The sequence below is a fragment of the Coloeus monedula genome (genome assembly GCF_965178545.1).
Source record: "Coloeus monedula genome assembly, chromosome: 26".
NCBI lineage: Eukaryota > Metazoa > Chordata > Aves > Passeriformes > Corvidae > Coloeus > Coloeus monedula.
This window is the reverse complement of record NC_138806.1, coordinates 3,285,736-3,303,314: the sequence shown is the minus strand read 5'-3', so window position 1 is coordinate 3,303,314 and position 17,579 is coordinate 3,285,736. Positions and strand designations below refer to the sequence as shown.

At 42.5% G+C, this 17,579-nt stretch overlaps 2 protein-coding genes across 3 annotated transcripts; one reads left to right on the top strand and one right to left on the bottom strand.

Moving 5' to 3' along the window:
• Positions 1-827: 827 nt before the first annotated feature.
• DUSP3 (dual specificity phosphatase 3) lies at positions 828-11,284 on the bottom strand. Of its 2 annotated transcripts, none has more exons than XM_082297159.1 (3): positions 11,082-11,284; positions 5,675-5,901; positions 828-2,109 (listed from the first exon to the last, which is right to left on the bottom strand). In XM_082297159.1, the coding sequence occupies exons 1-3, from the start codon at positions 11,201-11,203 to the stop codon at positions 1,904-1,906; spliced, it is 555 nt and encodes a 184-aa protein (XP_082153285.1). In that variant the 5' UTR covers positions 11,204-11,284; the 3' UTR covers positions 828-1,903. The 2 variants fall into 2 exon arrangements, with proteins under 2 accessions (XP_082153285.1, XP_082153286.1); XM_082297160.1 differs by having other exon boundaries at positions 11,111-11,265.
• A 130-nt stretch (positions 11,285-11,414) lies between these two features.
• Positions 11,415-17,320, top strand: LOC309582470 (ras-related protein Rab-18-B-like; the record flags this gene model as incomplete). The annotated part of the gene is made up of 7 exons (XM_082297634.1): positions 11,415-11,479; positions 11,549-11,604; positions 11,755-11,816; positions 13,391-13,463; positions 14,392-14,504; positions 15,441-15,507; positions 16,342-17,320. 7 exons carry the CDS (start codon positions 11,415-11,417, stop codon positions 16,515-16,517), a joined length of 612 nt encoding a protein of 203 aa, XP_082153760.1. The 3' UTR covers positions 16,518-17,320.
• Positions 17,321-17,579: the final 259 nt, after the last annotated feature.

Sequence of the window (17,579 nt, the reverse complement as noted above, 5' to 3'; positions counted from 1 at the left end):
ATAGTAAAAATTTTAAAAGGGTAATTTATAAATTAGACTGCAGTATGAAAAGTCAGTATTGTAGAAAAGGTAAGGCCAGTATTCCTATTTCTAAACCCACTACTCCTATTTCACACAACATGAAATTAGCAACTAGGAATTTTGAAGAAGCATTTACTCCTGATTAAATGAATTAATGGGAGAAAGCAGACAGGTATGTAATTAGCTAGTGGAATTGACGACTGCTTTTTATTCCTGAACCATCGTGATTCAAGGCAACACTGAATACTGACTGACAGTGGAGATGTGACAGGAAACACTGTGTAGAGTGGTTCCAGTCGTCACTTTGAAGGACACAATAGAGAAAAGGCTACTTGAAGTGGCAGCTCCCTTCTGTGGAAGGAGCAACAGTAAGACTGGTGCTCAAGCAGAATAATGCAGTTTAACTTCAAGAAAGTTACCTTGGTACACAGAACTTCCCCCTGCCACTCCCACATCTCCAAACCACACAACCCCAGCAACAGAAGTAAAACACTGTATGGACGTCCTTTGTGATTTCTGATTACTAAACTGAGCAGACAAAACTAGACCTGGGATCATGTGTCACTAAGACACAGTGTTTCTGTTTAAAACTGTGTTAAGATTTTTCATTCTAGAACTACATTAAAGCACAGGTAAGAATGGAACACAGCCACCCCAGCTTCTGATGGTTTAACCAACAATCCCAAGTTTGCAGTGGGAGATCATCTGCATCAAGACAGCGCTGTAACTCACAGGCACACATTTACACACTTAGGCACAGTGCAAACAAAGTTCCCTCTCCCAACACTGCAATGACTCATTTCATCTGCATGGCAAACAGAATCAAGACATCCTTTATTTTAATAGAACATAAATATTTCCTATACAGTGTGGTACATTACAATGCTCATTTCTATTTAATGATACCATGCAAGCAATCCAAGAAGTCAAGAGTGTTCTTCTGCAAACTGCTTTGTAAGCACACCTGTGCTGGAAGTAATCTGCATGTGTGGTCATTCCATTCTGTGTTACTAAACAGTGATAGTAAAGAAGAGATAAAGACACTGTAGTTTCATACAAGCTTTGAAAGCCATTATATTCAGATACTTAGGACTTAATTATACATCCACCACAAGCACTTCTAAATAGTAATATTATTTCTTCCTTGTTCAAGTTTTTCTCTCAGCATTTGCTCTTGACATTTTTTTCTAGTATGATTTCAAAATAAAAATGAAAGTACATTTAGTAACAGACTATTCATGTCAATTGTAACAGCAAGAGATACAACTGTTCTTGGAAACACAGTGTGCATCAAGCATGGGCTCTGAATGGCTTTACTATCACACACTGCATATTGCATAAATCCACACAAAACACTGCATGCACTTCATTTTCTAAGTGAGTGCATCTGTGCATTTGTATATATGCTGCTCCATTCCTTGAAGCTCCTACATTCAAACTTTAGGCACCTGTGTGTACGAAAAAGAAGCTTTAGAAATTACAGTGCTCCTATTAAGAGCGAGTGAAGAGATGTGTTGGGGATTCCAGAAACTGGGGCTCTGGTGAGATTAAAGACAAACCTTAAATAAATCACATTCAATGTCAATGCAAACCACATATGCTATGGAGTCTGCAGGGGCACTGAAATACATGTGAAGACAGATGTAATCACTGGAGTTACCCCTCTAAAAACATCTCTTTATGGCAACAGCTCCAAACAGTGACACAATTTTGTACCATCTTGAAAGACAGTCACAAAGTTCAAGAAAGATACTTGCACTAGACAAGCAGGAATTCTGTCTCGCTTTAGGTTGGTGGTTGCAATTTGGGTCTCTAAAGCACCTAAGACATCCTCTAAACGTTTGAGAAACTTAAAAAAAAAAAAATACTGCAGTGCTCTGTTCTAGGGCTTGAGCTTGCCCTCCTTCACTAATCGCTCGTTGAGCTGGCAGAGCTGCCTCAGGAAGCCATCGTTGGGGCCAATCTCTCGCTTCTGCCGGACAGTGCAGAGGGCAGACTTGACATCCATGTTCTGCCGGAGCATGAGGTAGGCGATGACCAGCGTGGGAGAGCGGCTGTAGCCCTCACGGCAGTGCACAAACACTTGTCCTGCAGGGGAGACAGGTCACAATTTGGGTTATAGTGGAATGTATGTTTGAAAAGCAATATGAAACAGCTAGGATATGAAGTGTAGTAATATTAGTCCTTTTGCAGCTTGAGAACTGTGAATTCCAAATGCTACAGGAGACGTGGAGAAGTTGGAAGAAAGGTGCTGTCACTCTGTTAGTAGCTACACAGTCTGTGACCAAGGATAATGCAAAAGAAAAAAATAATAGGTTGCATATCAAACAATCTCACTAAAACATATTTGCTACTATATCACAAGAGTCAAACGGTGTCTATTTACTGCACTTCTCCAGTCTTTGGTGGTTTAGGCAAGCTTTGCTCCTAAAGATGACCAGTACCAAAGAGCACGAATAAAAGAAGTTTAAAATACACTGAAGACAAATATGCTGTTTGCCATATACTGCATCTCTTCAAAGACATCCAGCCTTTTTGCTGCATTGCTGCCAACTGCTACACTAACTCCATGTTGCATCATACCCAGCTACTTCTCCAGCTATTTACCAAGCCACATTAACACTCAAGTAGATGAAGCTGCCACTGTGCAGAAACAAGAGCCAGAACTATCTAACCATGCTGCTCATCAGCACCAACAAAATGCTTCCAGCTGATTGATTAGGGAACTCATTCTACATATTAGGTGGGTTGTATTGAGTTTGCATGGCAGCATTTTGGTGGTGGGGGGGCTACAGGGGTGCCTTCTGTGAGAAGATGCTGGAGGTTTCCCCTATGTCCAAAAGAGCCAGAGCCAGCTGGATCCAAGATGGACCTGCCAAAGCCAAACCAAACAGTGATAGTGGTAGCACCTCTGGGGTAACACATTTAAGAAGGGGAAAAAAACCTGCTGCACAATGGCAGGTGAATGAGAGGAGTGAGAATATGTGATAAAAACTCTGCAGACACGTAGGTCAGTGAAGACTGAAGAAGGGAAGGTATTCCAGGCACGGGGGAGAAGACTCCCCTGCAGCCTATGGGGCAGACCGTGGTGAGGCAGGCTGTCCCCCTGTGACCCATGCAGGGCCACAGCAGAGCAGACATCCCCCTGCAGCCCATGGGCAGTGCCAGAGCTGGGGGATACACCCAAAGGAGGCCATGACCCCGTGGGAAGCCTGCACTGGAGCAGGTTCCTGGCAGGGCCTGTGGCTCCATGGATAGAGGCACACATGCTGGAACAGGTTTTCAGGCAGGACTTGCTAACCTGAGGCAGACCTGCACTAAAGCAGCCTGTTCCTGAAGGACTGCCCCCCATGGAAGACAGGACCCACACTGCAGCAGTTAATGCAAAGCTGCAGCCTCTGGGGAGGCCTCACGCTGGAGAAGCTCTTGGATGTCTCCTGTGGGTGAGACTGGAACAGGGGAGGAGAATGAAGAGGAAGGAGAGGTGAAAATGTGCATTGACTGCAATTCCTATTCCCTGTCCCCTTGAGCTGCTTGGGATCAGGAGGTACAGAAAACAGGGAATGAAGCTGAACATGGAAAGAAAGGAGGGGTAGAGGGAAGGTATTTTAAGGTTTGGTTTTGTTACTCATTATCCTACTCTGATTTGATTGGTATTAAGTGAAACTAACTTCCTCAAGTTGATTCTGTTTTGCCTGTGATGGTAATTGCTGGGAGATCTCCCTGTCCTTATCCTGACCCTGGAGCCTTTTGTTGTATTTTTCTCTCCCTGTCCAGCTGAGGAGGGAACATGCTGGCATGGCTTGGTGGGCACCTGGTATCCAGCCAAGGTTAACCCACCACGTGGGTAAATCCTATAGTGAGGTATCCAAAAATAAAAAAGCAGGCCACAGCTCCCTTTGAGAAATCCAACCTGATTTTATTGTTTCTCAGCTGCTTCTGCTTTGATGTGCTTTTCCAGCCACAGAAATTTTCCCCTTCCCAAATGCAGTGGGACATGTGGCCCCAGTCTACTCTCCAGAGTAAACTGTTTTTTGAGACAAGAAAACATCTGAACCATACACACCCATTCTTATCATAACCACAACTTGCTTTGAATCACCCCAACAGAAATCCTGTTACTACATTTGCCTTAAACAGCAAAAGCTTCTCAGCTCAAGGCAAACCACTAGCATGGTAAAGAGCTAAAACAATTCTCAACATTTCTTGAGAGCCTGTAGTAATAAATAAGCAAAATTTAGAGATTCTTGATTATATACATGGAAGATAATTGACTTTTCTGCAAATGGTCAGAAGAAAAAGGTTTCTGGCCTTTCTTTGTGAAAGGCAGTGTCTGAAGGGCTGCCTTCCAGACCTGCAGGATACCAGACCTGCCTTCCAGAACTTCATGCACTGCAACACTAAAATGAAATTGAGGGAGAATACTATTATACCCCTCTTCTCTTCATTACCCTTACTCTACACTTTAATGTCAAACAAAACAAACAATTTGCAGCAGCCAGTTAATCTTAAAACTGGCTCCAACATCACCCAGCTCCGAAGTTCCTCTTTGTTTACCACTGTTAAGAAAACAGTGCTGGGCAAGGTAGACAAAAACAACTACGACTGAAAGAATCAGCAAACAGAGCTGCTGCAAATTCAGATTGACTCTGCAACGACTGAGATCAAACTGAGCAGGTCCAGTCGAGGCACAGCAAACCCTTCCTTCCTCTTGCAGCCTGTTCCAGTGAGTCACAATGCTAACTGCAAGAGCTGCATTTCGATTTTTAGAATTGTTCATACTCCACCAAACTGGATGTAAACTTTATTTTCATCTGTCAAAACCCACATCACAGCTCCAGTACCATTTTGCCCATTTCAGAGGAAAAACTTCTAGAATTGTGGCAGTTCTCATCAGTCCTATTTAATGCTCAGTCACAAAGCAAGAAAACAATTAAGCATGTGTAGAAATAACTGGTATGTTGAAATAGTTAGACAGCACAAACATCATCTGTCCCACTGCACTGTGTCCTAGGATTTCTGCTCTGAGGAAACATACTATAGAGAAGTGTGGCAATAAACAACATTGCAAATATAACCTTCAGCTTTTCTGCAATCCTAAGAAATAAAGAGGCAATCAACACATAAAATAATGTAATGACTTAATGTAATAAAAACTGTAAGGTGACAGTCTCTATTCTTAGTGTACATTTGGAAAAAACCCCATGTAACAGGTTATGTGAGTACTCTTCAGCACCTGCATTACTTGTATCACTTCTGCCTTTAAATTTCTAATATCCTTAAACAACTTTTTGACCCTGAACTTACTTTTTAAGAAATATTTTTAATGTGCTTTAACACTTCTAAGGAAAAATAAAAACATATCTTCCCCAAAAGAAACTGTAATAAGACGCAGCAGCTGTTTCCCATTTCAAAGTTAACCCTGCAGTGACAGAGTTCCCTTTGCCATGTACTGGAGACCTAAATGTATAAACAGAAGACTAAGCTGCCTCATTGTGTATTCTTGTGTCTTTGATGCAGGGCCATTATCTGAATTTTTCACTTGATTGTTCTGTTGATAATATGAGCAAAGAACCATTTTCAACAGTAAATTGCTAAGAAACATATGCAGTGCACAAAAAACACGGTAGAAAGATATTTCAGTTTGCCTTACCATCCTTCTGGGAAAGGGCTTTCTCAATAAAATCAGCTGCCTCCTCAAAATAGCGACTGAGGTTAAACTCCTGTGTATCGTTAGCTTTAATGCCATGGTATCTGATGCCTGTGCCTTCATAGAACTCTGCATTAGTGTTCACATGCATGAATGATTTCCCCTCTGCTGCATTGAGAACATGGGTTATCCCCAGACGCTGCAGCCTCATAATGTTCTTGGCTATGAACCTGTGTGACAAAAAGTGTCAAGAAAATGATTAGGTTTTGGTGAATCATCTCAGTATTTATGATGTTCTCAGAAGGTATTGATAACCAAACCCTTTGATTTTTTTCTGTTAATAGATGACAAATAAACTGTGCCCAAGAGTGAATTAGCTACTGGTGATAAATTCACAAAAATACTTAGAGCCATGGTGACTGCTTGTGCATGACAGAACGCTGCTTTCTTGGCTGATGACCGAGGAAAGCACACATGGAAGTGAAATCTGCTAGATTCTGCTATGGCTTAAAATTGTAACTTTCTGAACATAAAATTCTGACCAAAGTAGGAAAATACTGGGGATGACAACACATTAACTTCTGAGATTAACTGTTATCCACATAAAACAATTAAAAAACCAGTTACAAAAAGCCTCTACTGTCAAGTACCAGTGTTGCAGAACTTGATAAGCAATACTTGCTACTCTAGCAGACAGTCCAGACAAACTGACGTTTTAGGGGGCAATTTTAAGCACTGTGAAACAGCACTGGCTCCTTATCAGGCCACAGGAAGAAAGTAACTGAGTAAATGTTACTGCATCTTCAAAAGACTCATCTGAGGTCTACTAAGAGGTGTAGTCCTATGCCCTGTGCTATTCAACACCTTTGAAGTAGTGGAAAGATCTGTCAAGGCTATCCAGAGGCCAGCAACACAGAGATATAATTCAGTTTTGAGACTCAGTGTTCTCACCACAATTTTCAGTGTCTTGGCTGAAATCAATATCTGAATGTAAAAGAATCCAGATGAGTGATGTTTAAGATGCTGAAGTGCTTAAGAAAGCACTCTGTACTTTTAGGTCAGCTAAGTCCTTTCCAACTCCTCAGTTCTTCCAATAATTGTAACAAAACCACCAGCTTCCATCTTTAGGTGGCTAAAAGTGCGACCCACCCTATTAGTGAACAATTGAGCTGGATGCTACACAATAATCATGCCTCTCAGGCTTGACAATGACAATTAATTAGATCCAGTAATAATGCCATAAGCTTTGATAAAAGCTCCAGGATGTACAATGGCAAACAATCCATCTGCTCAGCAACACAGCTGATCATGCACAAATCTCTGCTTGTGCCCTGGAATGCAATCTATAGTAAGAGGAGCTAACCATTAAATAATATGAGGAGAGCATTGACTCCTTTTTGCCACAAACCCACTACTTTTCATTCATTCTGAGTCTGATTATTTCCATATGTCAGTCACAATATTTGCCTCCCTTTCCTGGGAAGAAAAAAAACCCCACCATATCTTTTATCACACTACATGATCTCCTAGTAAAATCTAAGCCTCATTGGTCAACATTAGCAGAATGTGCCAGAAGGCTTTAGCTGAAGGATAACTCAGTTCCTGCTCACTTTGTGAAAAGAGGTAACCTAGACAGATTGTTTTTAAAAGCAGCTTTCAGTATGTGTCTAACTGGATGTGGAAACAGAAGTATTTTTTAAAAACTCCCTACAGCTCAGCTCATAAATTGCCAATACAAGAAGTCTTAATATTAAGCTGAACTCCAGATGAGCATTTGTGCAATATCATGTTGGACAAGTTTCTGTGAGATGGCAACACATCCAGGGCTTCTGGCTGGGCACTTAGGTAATCAAAAAATTTAAAATAAATACCCAAATTAGTCAATTTACATCTATATGAATCTCTGAGTCCATTCACTCAGAATTTTGATGTAATTCGAGGCCATGAATAACCTGAGAATTCCTTTCTTCCTGATGACTGCACACCCCTTAAATTCTAGTGTAAGCGGATGAAGACTTATGCATGACTGAAGCTTCTACATTTTCTGCTGTCTGTGCCAAGCAACTATGGCAATGAACCAAGTATTTGTAAGACTTCATTACCCAAACAAATGCTGACAGATTTTCCATCTGGCAGGACATCATCTGTGCCAGGGGAGAAGTTTCAGTGTCTGGAGAATTCTGCTTTCAACACAAAAATCCTACAGAGCAAGGCCAAACCAAAATGTGTTAATTCAGCGGCGAGTGCATACACTTAGTAGGGTGAGAATATGGTTTAATTAATGTTATATAGATCAGCATATATCTGATAGTGTTCAGGATCAACAGGAACTCCCATTCTGAAATTATGGTTGAATCTGGCAACAGACTCAACAGGCTTCCCTGGAGGCAAAGTCATTCCCAGTGAATGATTTTTGCAGATTTTACAGATGATTTTCTTACATAGCTAGAGGTGAAAAAGAGAGAATTTGTATGCCATTTGTTTCTCCCTTTTCAAACAGTCCTTGGATCTCTCTCATCCTTAACATTTCATTACAGCTGCATCATGTTGGATGTTGAAATGCTAGCTCCTTCAAATAGCAGAGAGATGCTAACATCAGCTTCATCTGGTTCCTGAAAAAAAATCACAGAATCTTGTCCATTCTCAATATGGAAGATTTACAGTTCCTCGTCCTGTGAGTAACACTAGTAAGAAGTGTTCCCTTTGAACAGAGAATTATTTAACCAGCCACAAAACATAGGTTTTGGAGAACCATTCATCAGTAATTAAGGATACATGAGGCTATGAACTATAGGCATATGGAATTATAAACAAACAAACCAAGTCTTTAATGGCAAAAAATGCCAGCCTATTAACACATTTTAATTTGCACTGTCCAGTGCATGCAAAATTGTTTTCTTACCAACGCTCCCCTCAGAGTCACTAAATTTAATATTAATTTTGGGCGAATCCCCTCCATACTCCTTACAACACACCTGCACTTGTGGCACATTAAGAACAAAGAACAACTTCAGGGGTTACCCACATACATTAAAGCAGACAGAAAAACTAAGATTGGGCAGTTATAACCAGAACATTTTTACCAAATACAGTTATGGAGACATGGCTAGAATCATTACAGGTTCCCAGGAAAAACCCCACAAACAAATTCCAAGCTCAGGAATCTAAGCCTGCTCATTTTCAGGCAAAACACTGGTTTCCACAAGAATGGTTGCTCTGGATAAAAAGCCTACCACCCTCCAGTGTGCTGACTGCTCCCTCTTGCCCCCGTTCAGATGTCACCTACAACCCTGATAAAAATGAATTATTCCAACCCTTCTGGTCAGATTAAAATGTTACACTGAAACACATCTTCACTTATACAGAAACACAAAATGATCTGCACTTGCAGTGCATCCCAAATTGTTCTTTTGTTATTGTTCGAAAAATATATAATTGTGCTAGTCTATCACCTATAAAATTCTTGTCTTAGGGATATCACATTTTTACTCTTGTCTTCACAAATTCTGTCTGATCTTCTTGAGAGGTTAGAACTACCTATGGTAATGTGGAAACCCATAATTTTCAAAATATGTTATCATTTTATCTCTGCATTTTCATTAACTTTCATGTATTGCCTGCAAAATTGATTACTTTGGCCCTGCTTGAAGTCACTTGACAGATAAACTGTTATTCTGCACTATGACCCAGTTTAATCTCATCGGCCTGAATGTCTCTATGTTGTCATTTTTACCTAAAGATGAGTTACTCTTAAGGAGAGACAGCAGCACCCCTGTGCAAAATATTCTAAAAAGTAACCAACAGAAGTTCCTGAATCTCACTCATAGGTTTTAATTTTTTCCTGTGAGTTCCTGCTCAAATTATATTGTTTTTATATAATGTATTAGAATTCCAATCCCCTTGCTCTGGCTGCTCTGTGAATTTTAATTGTTATAAAGTCTCTGTTGCTTGTTATCCTAAATGTGACCCTGTATTGCACACAACAAGAGTACAAAAGCAGGGCGTGAAGCTCAAAATGATGTGAAAACAGATTCATATTCTTTCAGAATGACTAATACAGCAAATGCTACTTACAGTGCAGTATATACCACAACTCCACTGGATACAAAGAATCCTCTTAAGAATTAATATTATTTCCAGTCCAAGAATATCAAAGTTCACCACACAGTGACCAAGTCTTAATGGAAATCCATCTATTCAACTAGACCTCAGCATTACCTTAACTCTCTGTGGATGCTTCAAAGATATTACTGCCTCCTAAGTCTTGACAAACTAAGTAGACTGTCTGTTCCTGTTGTGAAATAGTCTTTTCAGCCACAAAGTTATTTCTTGCTTTAGCTACCCTCCACAACTTTTCGGCATTCTTTTAAAAGCACTGACAATACACCTGCACTTTGTCTGTTTGTGCCACTAGCAGCTGAACTGTTCTTAGGCCACAAACTGCAGTGGTGCTTCAGGTATTTTTTGTGAGTTATTACATAAAAAGTCCTTCTCAACAGTAAAGCTTTCCACTAGATAGAGATTTTCCATTGTGCAACTTATACATGCATTATCTGTTCCTGGGCACCCTTGCATCTGAACATATTCAAGTCCCTACTCTATAAAAGATAGGTTACTGAACAATGAAAACGACTCTGTAGCAGCTAACTGCCTCCAAAGTTATTTTGTAATTATTTGCTGCGCAAATCAGCTTTTAAGCTATGACTTGCTTTTTTCCAGGTCACTGTTACAAATATGAAGGAGATGGTGGCTGTCAGACACCAGGCTGGCTACTGAGAGAATGATTTCAGTCCCATCTCTAGATGTGCATGTCCTGCATCAACAGGCAGTAACAAATATAATTTGGTTTGGCTTAGGAAAAAGTTAATGACAGTCTATGATCTTGACTTATATTTCTTTAGGAGGCACAAGCTTAAAATAAGAACAGGAACCCAGTATACTACACATGTATTAAAAAAACAATCCCAAATTTCACTGGGAAAAAGTGCACAAAGATGGACAAAAAAGGGAAAAGAGAATCAGCAGGATAGGACAGGGTTGGAACAGTTAATTGAATCATGATGTGGTGCAAGGAATAAACCCCACAGGGCTCGCAGAGATCCAGCAGATCCCGTCCTGCAGCTTGGCTGCCCCCGGCTCAAAGCGCCAGGAGCCGCTCGGTGACCGCCCTGAGCCTCACGGCCCGCCCGGCCCGGCCCGGCCCGGCCCCCTCCGCCTGCCGGACACCGCGCCCGGCCCGGCCCGGCCCCCTCCGCCTGCCGGACACCGCGCCCGGCCCGGCCCGGGCCTGCTCCGCCTGCCGGACACCGCGCCCGGCCCGGCCCGGCCCCCTCCGCCTGCCGGACACCGCACCCGGCCCGGCCCGGGCCTGCTCCGCGCCCCTGCCCGGGCCCCGCTCGGGCGCACTCACGCGTTCCCCACGTGGATGCGCGGCACCACCTCGTTGCTGTGCGCGCTGGGCAGGCTGTAGCAGCCGCTCCCATTAGCCAGGAGGTCGTTCAGCTCCTCCACCGAAATCTGGTAATCGGCCATGGCCGAGCCTCCACCGCCAGCCAGAAGCCCCTCGGCGCTGCGGCTCCAGCCTGGCCCGCTCCCGCCCCGCCCGGCCCCGGCCGCCGCCTCATAGGCGGGGCCGCGTCAGCTGCCGGGGCCGGATCGCCGAGAGGAGCGAGCGGCTCGCTCCGGGCGTGCAGTGCTGGCGGTGGCTGCTCCGACACGGCTCCCGGCCCGGTGCAGTGCGGCGATGGAGCCTGCAGGCCTCACCCTGAAGCTGCTGCTGGTCGGAGATAGCGCTGTGGGGAAGTCCAGGTGCTGCCGCGGCCCGCACGGGGGGCCCCGAGCGCTCCCGGGCTGAGCCCGCGGTTTCTCTCGCCACAGCCTCCTGCGGAGGTTCACGGACGGCGCCTTTGAGCCGCGTCTGGAGCCCACCGTCGGTGAGCCCGGGATCCGCCCGCGGGCTGGGGTTGTTCTTGTTGGGGTCCCGAGGGGAGCCGGGATCGTGCGGACGGGAGGGCGGCAGGAGGCGGCGGCCAGAACGGGCGTTCGACAGTTCTGCTGACGAGCTTCTCCTTCTTACGTCTTAGGTGTTGATTTTAAAGTGAAGAAAATGGTTGTGGAGGGCCGTGCAGTACAGCTGGCCGTATGGGTAGGTCTTGTTCCGGACAGATGGGGATATGTTGGGTTTTGAGAGATGTACAAGCTTCAGGAGCTTCTTTTTGTGGTTTTTTTTCCCCCTCCCTCTTTCTTCCTCCTCCTCTGTCTTTGCTAAAGTCTTCTGCATGTCGAGATTATGTACTTAGGCTGCAACGCGTGAGCGTCTGTCATGATCGTACAGCAGCAGTTGCAGGCAAAACCCCCCCCCACTTCTAAAGGCTTCATTAGTCAAAATTTGGGACTTCCTTCAGTTCTGTAGAGGCTTTGACTACTCTGTCCTGCTGTTTCTCAAAGGCTCTGTGAAGTGTTACACTGCTGAAGATGTTAGCATGCGAGGGAGGCGGGCGTTCCGTGCCCGTGGGACCCAGAAGCACGGCAGGCGAGTAAACCGCAGGAAGGTGCTGCTCCGGGTAAAGAGCTGGATGATTGCCTGTAGGGGCTGTGTAGCAACTCTGTGTGTGTACTACACCAGATGCTTTATTGTGGTTAAAAGCATGCAAAAAACCCCAAAGAACCCCTTGTTCTTGAACTTTTTAAAGGTTCATTCAGATTTAGTGGGAAGCTCGAGCATTTGTCCTGAACTTCCTGATGCTGTTATTTTCAGCATCTGCGGACTGAAATCAGATTGCAGCTGTGTGATCAGGATTATTTATAATATAAAACAAATATTTAATTCCTCTAAGGGGAATGAAAGAGCCTTAGGAAGGAAAGATTTTATGTGTATGGTCATAGGTATTCGAGAAAGAAAATGCTATTACTAATTAAGAAATTGGGCCTAAATACAATCTCCTTAGTAACAATGAATTGAATTAGGTATGTATATTCCCATTTTCAGTTTTTTTTTTAAACAAAGAATAAATAAATTACAATATAGCTGTTAGTTTATCAATTGTAAACTACATAAAAGGAAATCAATTTTTTTCAAAAATATTTGTGTGATTCCTTGCCTCCTTATTGTTTTGAGGTTTTTTTTTAAATTTTATATTGTACTTAGTACCTTGCTTATTCTTACTTATTCATGAGTTTAAGTGAGACATACTGCAGTAATAATTGAATGAAACTACTGATTTTAAATTTCTTACCTGTTTAGGTTCGTAGCAGTCTTGAAGTAGTTCTGTCTAACTAGATTTGTCTTCCTTGTGGTAGAGGAGCAACGGGAGATGTTTAGAACCTCTCTGTCTCCTTTCCTGCAGAGTCTGTCACTGGAAAATCAGTTACTCCTCACCTCATTCAGTTCAGCTGCATTTACACCTAGCTGTGTGGCTGCTTGCCTTTTACGGATTTCTCTGGAGTCCCTTTTACTTTCCTATTGTCTCACTCATGTTACAGGTGGCTGCTTATCCTTTTTACTTTCAATCAAGTCCTCTCCGTGTTTTTCTACCCTTAGCCATTTGCTGCTGCTGTTTTTTGACTGCTTTCCTCATTCTTGTAGCTTAATGTTTCATGTATCCTTACTGGTCACGAAAATTTTAAATTTGCTCATCTTGTTTAGTTTAAAATGCCTTTTTTTGTTCTAAATGTATTTGATGTTGTGTGTTTGGGATTTTTTGCCCCCTCCCTCTCTAGGATACAGCAGGACAGGAGCACTTTAGAACTCTGACTCCCAGTTATTACCGAGGAGCTCAAGGAGTTGTTTTAGGTACAAAGTAAATGGAAGAAAAGCATGATTACAGAAATCGTGGTCTTTATTTCTCCTAAATGTGCATGTTCTTACAAAAGGAGGTTGTCTGAGAACAGCAGAGAAATAATTATGGTTTTTACAACATTACTGCTCATTAGCTCAAATACTGAGTATGCAAAACCACTGGCAGGAAATACTGCTGCTTCAAAACATTTTAAATTAAAAAGACAGATATCATGCTGCAAGCTGTTGAGTGGATGAATTACTAGCTTTGTAGTTATTACCTTGATTATTTTCTGGTAATAAGGCTAATCAGGGGTTGTGTTGTGTTCTTTTCCCCATGATGTTTTCACTTTTTTTTTCCCCCCCAGACACTTTTGATGTGATTATGGTAACACTTGAGGTTTGTACAAGCTAGGCCCTTTCTGTGTGACAACAGCAATTAGAAAAGAAAGGGATTCTCAATTTCAGGGTTTGTGAAACCCTTACCCTGCTGTACAAAATACTCTGACTATGATTTTTAAACCTTAGTGATTTATGTAGCTACAGTTATCAAGTTACCAGTGCCCAAAAGTAGCTTTTAACTCAGTCCATGTTTTTAGCAGCAGTGTGTGCATGTACTTACACATTAAATTAGGTGACAAAATACCCGTTTTAAAATATTCCGTGTGGCCCAATTCAGAACTACCAACAGGTAGAATATTTCTCTTGGTAAGTCTGATTTTCACTCGCAGAGCTGCTTGTGTTCTGTAATCCTCAAGTGACTTCGGGTGAGCACAGCCCAGTGTGTTCCAGCTCTGGGAAGAAGGAAGTTGATGCCTCTTTCTGTAATTCTCTAGTACTGTTTTGTTTTTATAGTTAGGAAGTGTGGACTAAGTTCTGTCACAATGAAGTAAACGTTGTCCAAGACTCTACAGCTGTAAAGCTCCTTTTCCTCTGTTCTCAGTGTATGATGTTACAAAGAAAGACACTTTCACAGGACTACAGGGATGGCTGAATGAGCTGGAAATGTGCAACAGCAACACTGTGAAGATGTTGGTTGGCAATAAAACCGGTAAGGTCAGTTTGGGAATGCATCCTTTTACATTCTGCCCCGGATTATTTACTCAACAGAGCGTGTCAATGTGAGACAACTGCTGTAAGTAACACATCTGTTGTGTGAGGAGGCAATATACTGGGCAACTTAGTTGGGAAGGCTCCACTTCTACCATTTTAGAAGCAGATACTGTGAAAGATTTTAATGGAAACTTTCCTGGAGGGATGCAATTGATGATGTTGCATTAAGATGGTGCAAGGGTCTGCCCAAAACCTGCTGTCTAACCCTGAAGTTAACTGCAGCACAGCAGCTGCTTTCTTTTTGACCAGACTCTGGGGAAGGGGAGCTTAGCTCTTTGGATGGCTCTGGAGTGTGCAGTGATGTGGCTGTGAGCTGCACTGCTTGCTGTTTGTTTCTAGGGTGTTCTGACACATTTAGATGCCTATTGACCAGTGAGGTGCTTTTCTCCTGCCTTGCAACAAGAGGCTTTCAGTGTGGCTCTCTGAACTGGGTTCTCCTCTGCCCCCTTCCAAGTATGCCCAGTTTCAGAACCTTTGGTAGGCCTTTTTGACTTAACTACTGTGCCTTTCTGGCATGTATCTTGCTTCTAGTTGAGTCAGAACATAGCAACACGTTCATTTCCTGCTGATTTGGCACATGGTGTGGTTCTTGGGGCTGTGGTGTGCAGGGCCAGGAGCTGGACTTTGATCCTGGTGGGTCCCTTCCAGCTCAGGAGATTCTGTGATTCTGTGGTTTGATGTTGCTGCTGTTCAGTTTGGCCCCCTAACAGCCAGCCTGGCTGTGAGCTATTGAGTGGGAAAACTGAGTTCATTAATACATATTTACAGACATTCTTCCCTTTCAACAAAACCTCATTTCTGCAGTGGTGCTTTTCTGGGGACTTGTTAAAAGTGGCAAGTGTAGCTTATTTCAGTCATGTTCTTCATTTGTCTCTGCAGCCTGATCGTGAAGTAGAGAGAAAAGAAGGGCTCCAGTTTGCTAGGAAACACTCACTGCTTTTTATAGGTATGCACCTCTGGGACAAAAACCTCCGTGTTCATATGTTCATTTTGGTATTGCTAAGCACGAATGTGCAATTGTATTTCAGGTTGATGGGTTAATATGTTTAATGCCTAATTAATATGGGTTCCTTTTGCTGTAATTCATATGCTTGGATGTAGGTTTCAACTTTTTGCAGAGATGCTCTGCACTGACTCCAACTAGAAGCACTTTTCTCTGAAACAGATTTACTGCATGTACTGTACAGACATGAATTTCATATTCTCTTGAAACTAACAGGATTTTTTAATTCAGAGCCCAGAAGATTGGAATTTTTCTCCTTATTGATGTCAGCAAGGACCTTGTCTGATCTTTCATTTCCAGGTTTCTGTTGCAACTACATAAAAGACAGTATTCTTAGAGCAACAATAAAATGTACAATGTGAAGATATAAAGATGGGGGAAAAACTGAGTTTCTACAGAGAAAGCTTCTTGAAAAGGTTTCTAGGAGAAACTGAAACACATAGGGGGACAGCATATAATTCCCTCTCTATTCTTTGCTTCTCAGCTTCATTATAGAATAATTATTTTCTAGATTTACTGTCACAACCTGAGAACAATTTCTATTTCTCCATCATGGAGAAAATGGGGAACTGTGGATTTTTTTTTAATGTGGAAAAATGTGATGCTTCAGACTGGGATGCACTCCTGTTTATCCTATTCAACATAAGAGAGAATGGAGAGGAGGCTCACTCATTAAAAAACTCCCATCTTCTCTGTGGTCCCAAAATAAATTTTTACCAAGTGGAATATACTCCCTGCAAATAAGATAAAATATTTTTTTCCTCCCCCTTCCTCCAGAGACCAGTGCCAAGACATGGGAAGGAGTGCAACATGCCTTTGAGGAGTTAGTCATAAAGATCCTGCAGACACCAAGTCTTTGGGATAAGAGCACAGAGAAGCAGGGAGTCCAGCTAATGGAATCTTCAGCACAGCAGGATGAAGGCTTATGTGGGGCATACTGTCCTCTTACTTAAATGTACAGGTGGCTGTTCTGCCTGACTGGGGGACTCAAAAAAAAGGGGTGGGGGTGGGATACCAAGCACTCATCTGTGCCATGGTTGACGTGCCATCAGTTGTGCAGATCCAAAACACAAACTCATTAGCAAAATGCATTTTTATTCATTAACAAAATACAGTTTCTCCTTCCCCTTCTGCACTGCTGCTATCTGCAGGTGTTTTTCTGGTAGCTCTCAGATTTTTCACTATTTAATCATAGTGCTGCTTAGAGCATTGTGCTCTTGCTTTATGACATTCAGCATGGACTTTTGCTGAATTCCTGCCTTAGCATAAATAAGGTAATATTCACTTCTGGAATATTACTGAAAAGCTTCTCTTCCCTGGGCTGGCATGGGAGGCTTTTAGGCACCCCTTAATGTAATTGGCCATCAGGAGTTACCCTGAGCAGTGGACATAGTTTCCTGATTTTGAATGGTTCTCAAAAGTCAGAATTGCTACATGTCCCCAGATAGTAGCTGACTTACTACTTAATTTTAGGGTTGTCATGAAGAGGATGTATTTTCTAACATTTGTCAGGAAAATCCCCACTTCCTGTACAATGCCCTGTAGGTGACCCTCTGCTGTTCTCACACACTTTGCACCAAGGATCAGGGATGAAATGCAGGCAGCATCACTTTGGGCTGCCTCACACCCTGGCTGTGGGTTTTGCACTCATTGTGTTCTCTGCAAACCCACACCCTCATCCTCTTCCAGCAACCACAGTGATAAAACTCAGTTTAATAGAAAATGTGCTGCCTGTGGAAGACTTTCCACTAGGATGAATCTGTCACCAATCCCATTATGAAGTTATCTTTTACCTTTTACACTTTTAATGGCAATATTGTATTTTGCTAACTTACATTAAAATTGCTGAAAATTTAAGGTGTACCTTATATGTAACTTGTGCCTTGCTTCTCTTAATGCATCTTTCTACTATTTGACTGTTAGATCATAAAACAAACATACAGCTTTACTTACTGCTAGCCATTCAAAATATTTTAAGATGTTAGGATAGCAACCTTGCTTTAAATAAATTCTGA

Bases quoted from the DNA above. Each gene is read 5' to 3' on its own strand.
- DUSP3 (XM_082297159.1), bottom strand. From the start codon at position 11,203: ATGGCCGATTACCAGATTTCGGTGGAGGAGCTGAACGACCTCCTGGCT. The intron at 5,902-11,081 runs GTGAGTGCGCCC...TTTGTCACACAG, and splicing joins CGCATCCACGTGGGGAACGC to GTTCATAGCCAAGAACATTA. The intron at 2,110-5,674 runs GTAAGGCAAACT...TCTCCCCTGCAG, and splicing joins AGCCCTTTCCCAGAAGGATG to GACAAGTGTTTGTGCACTGC.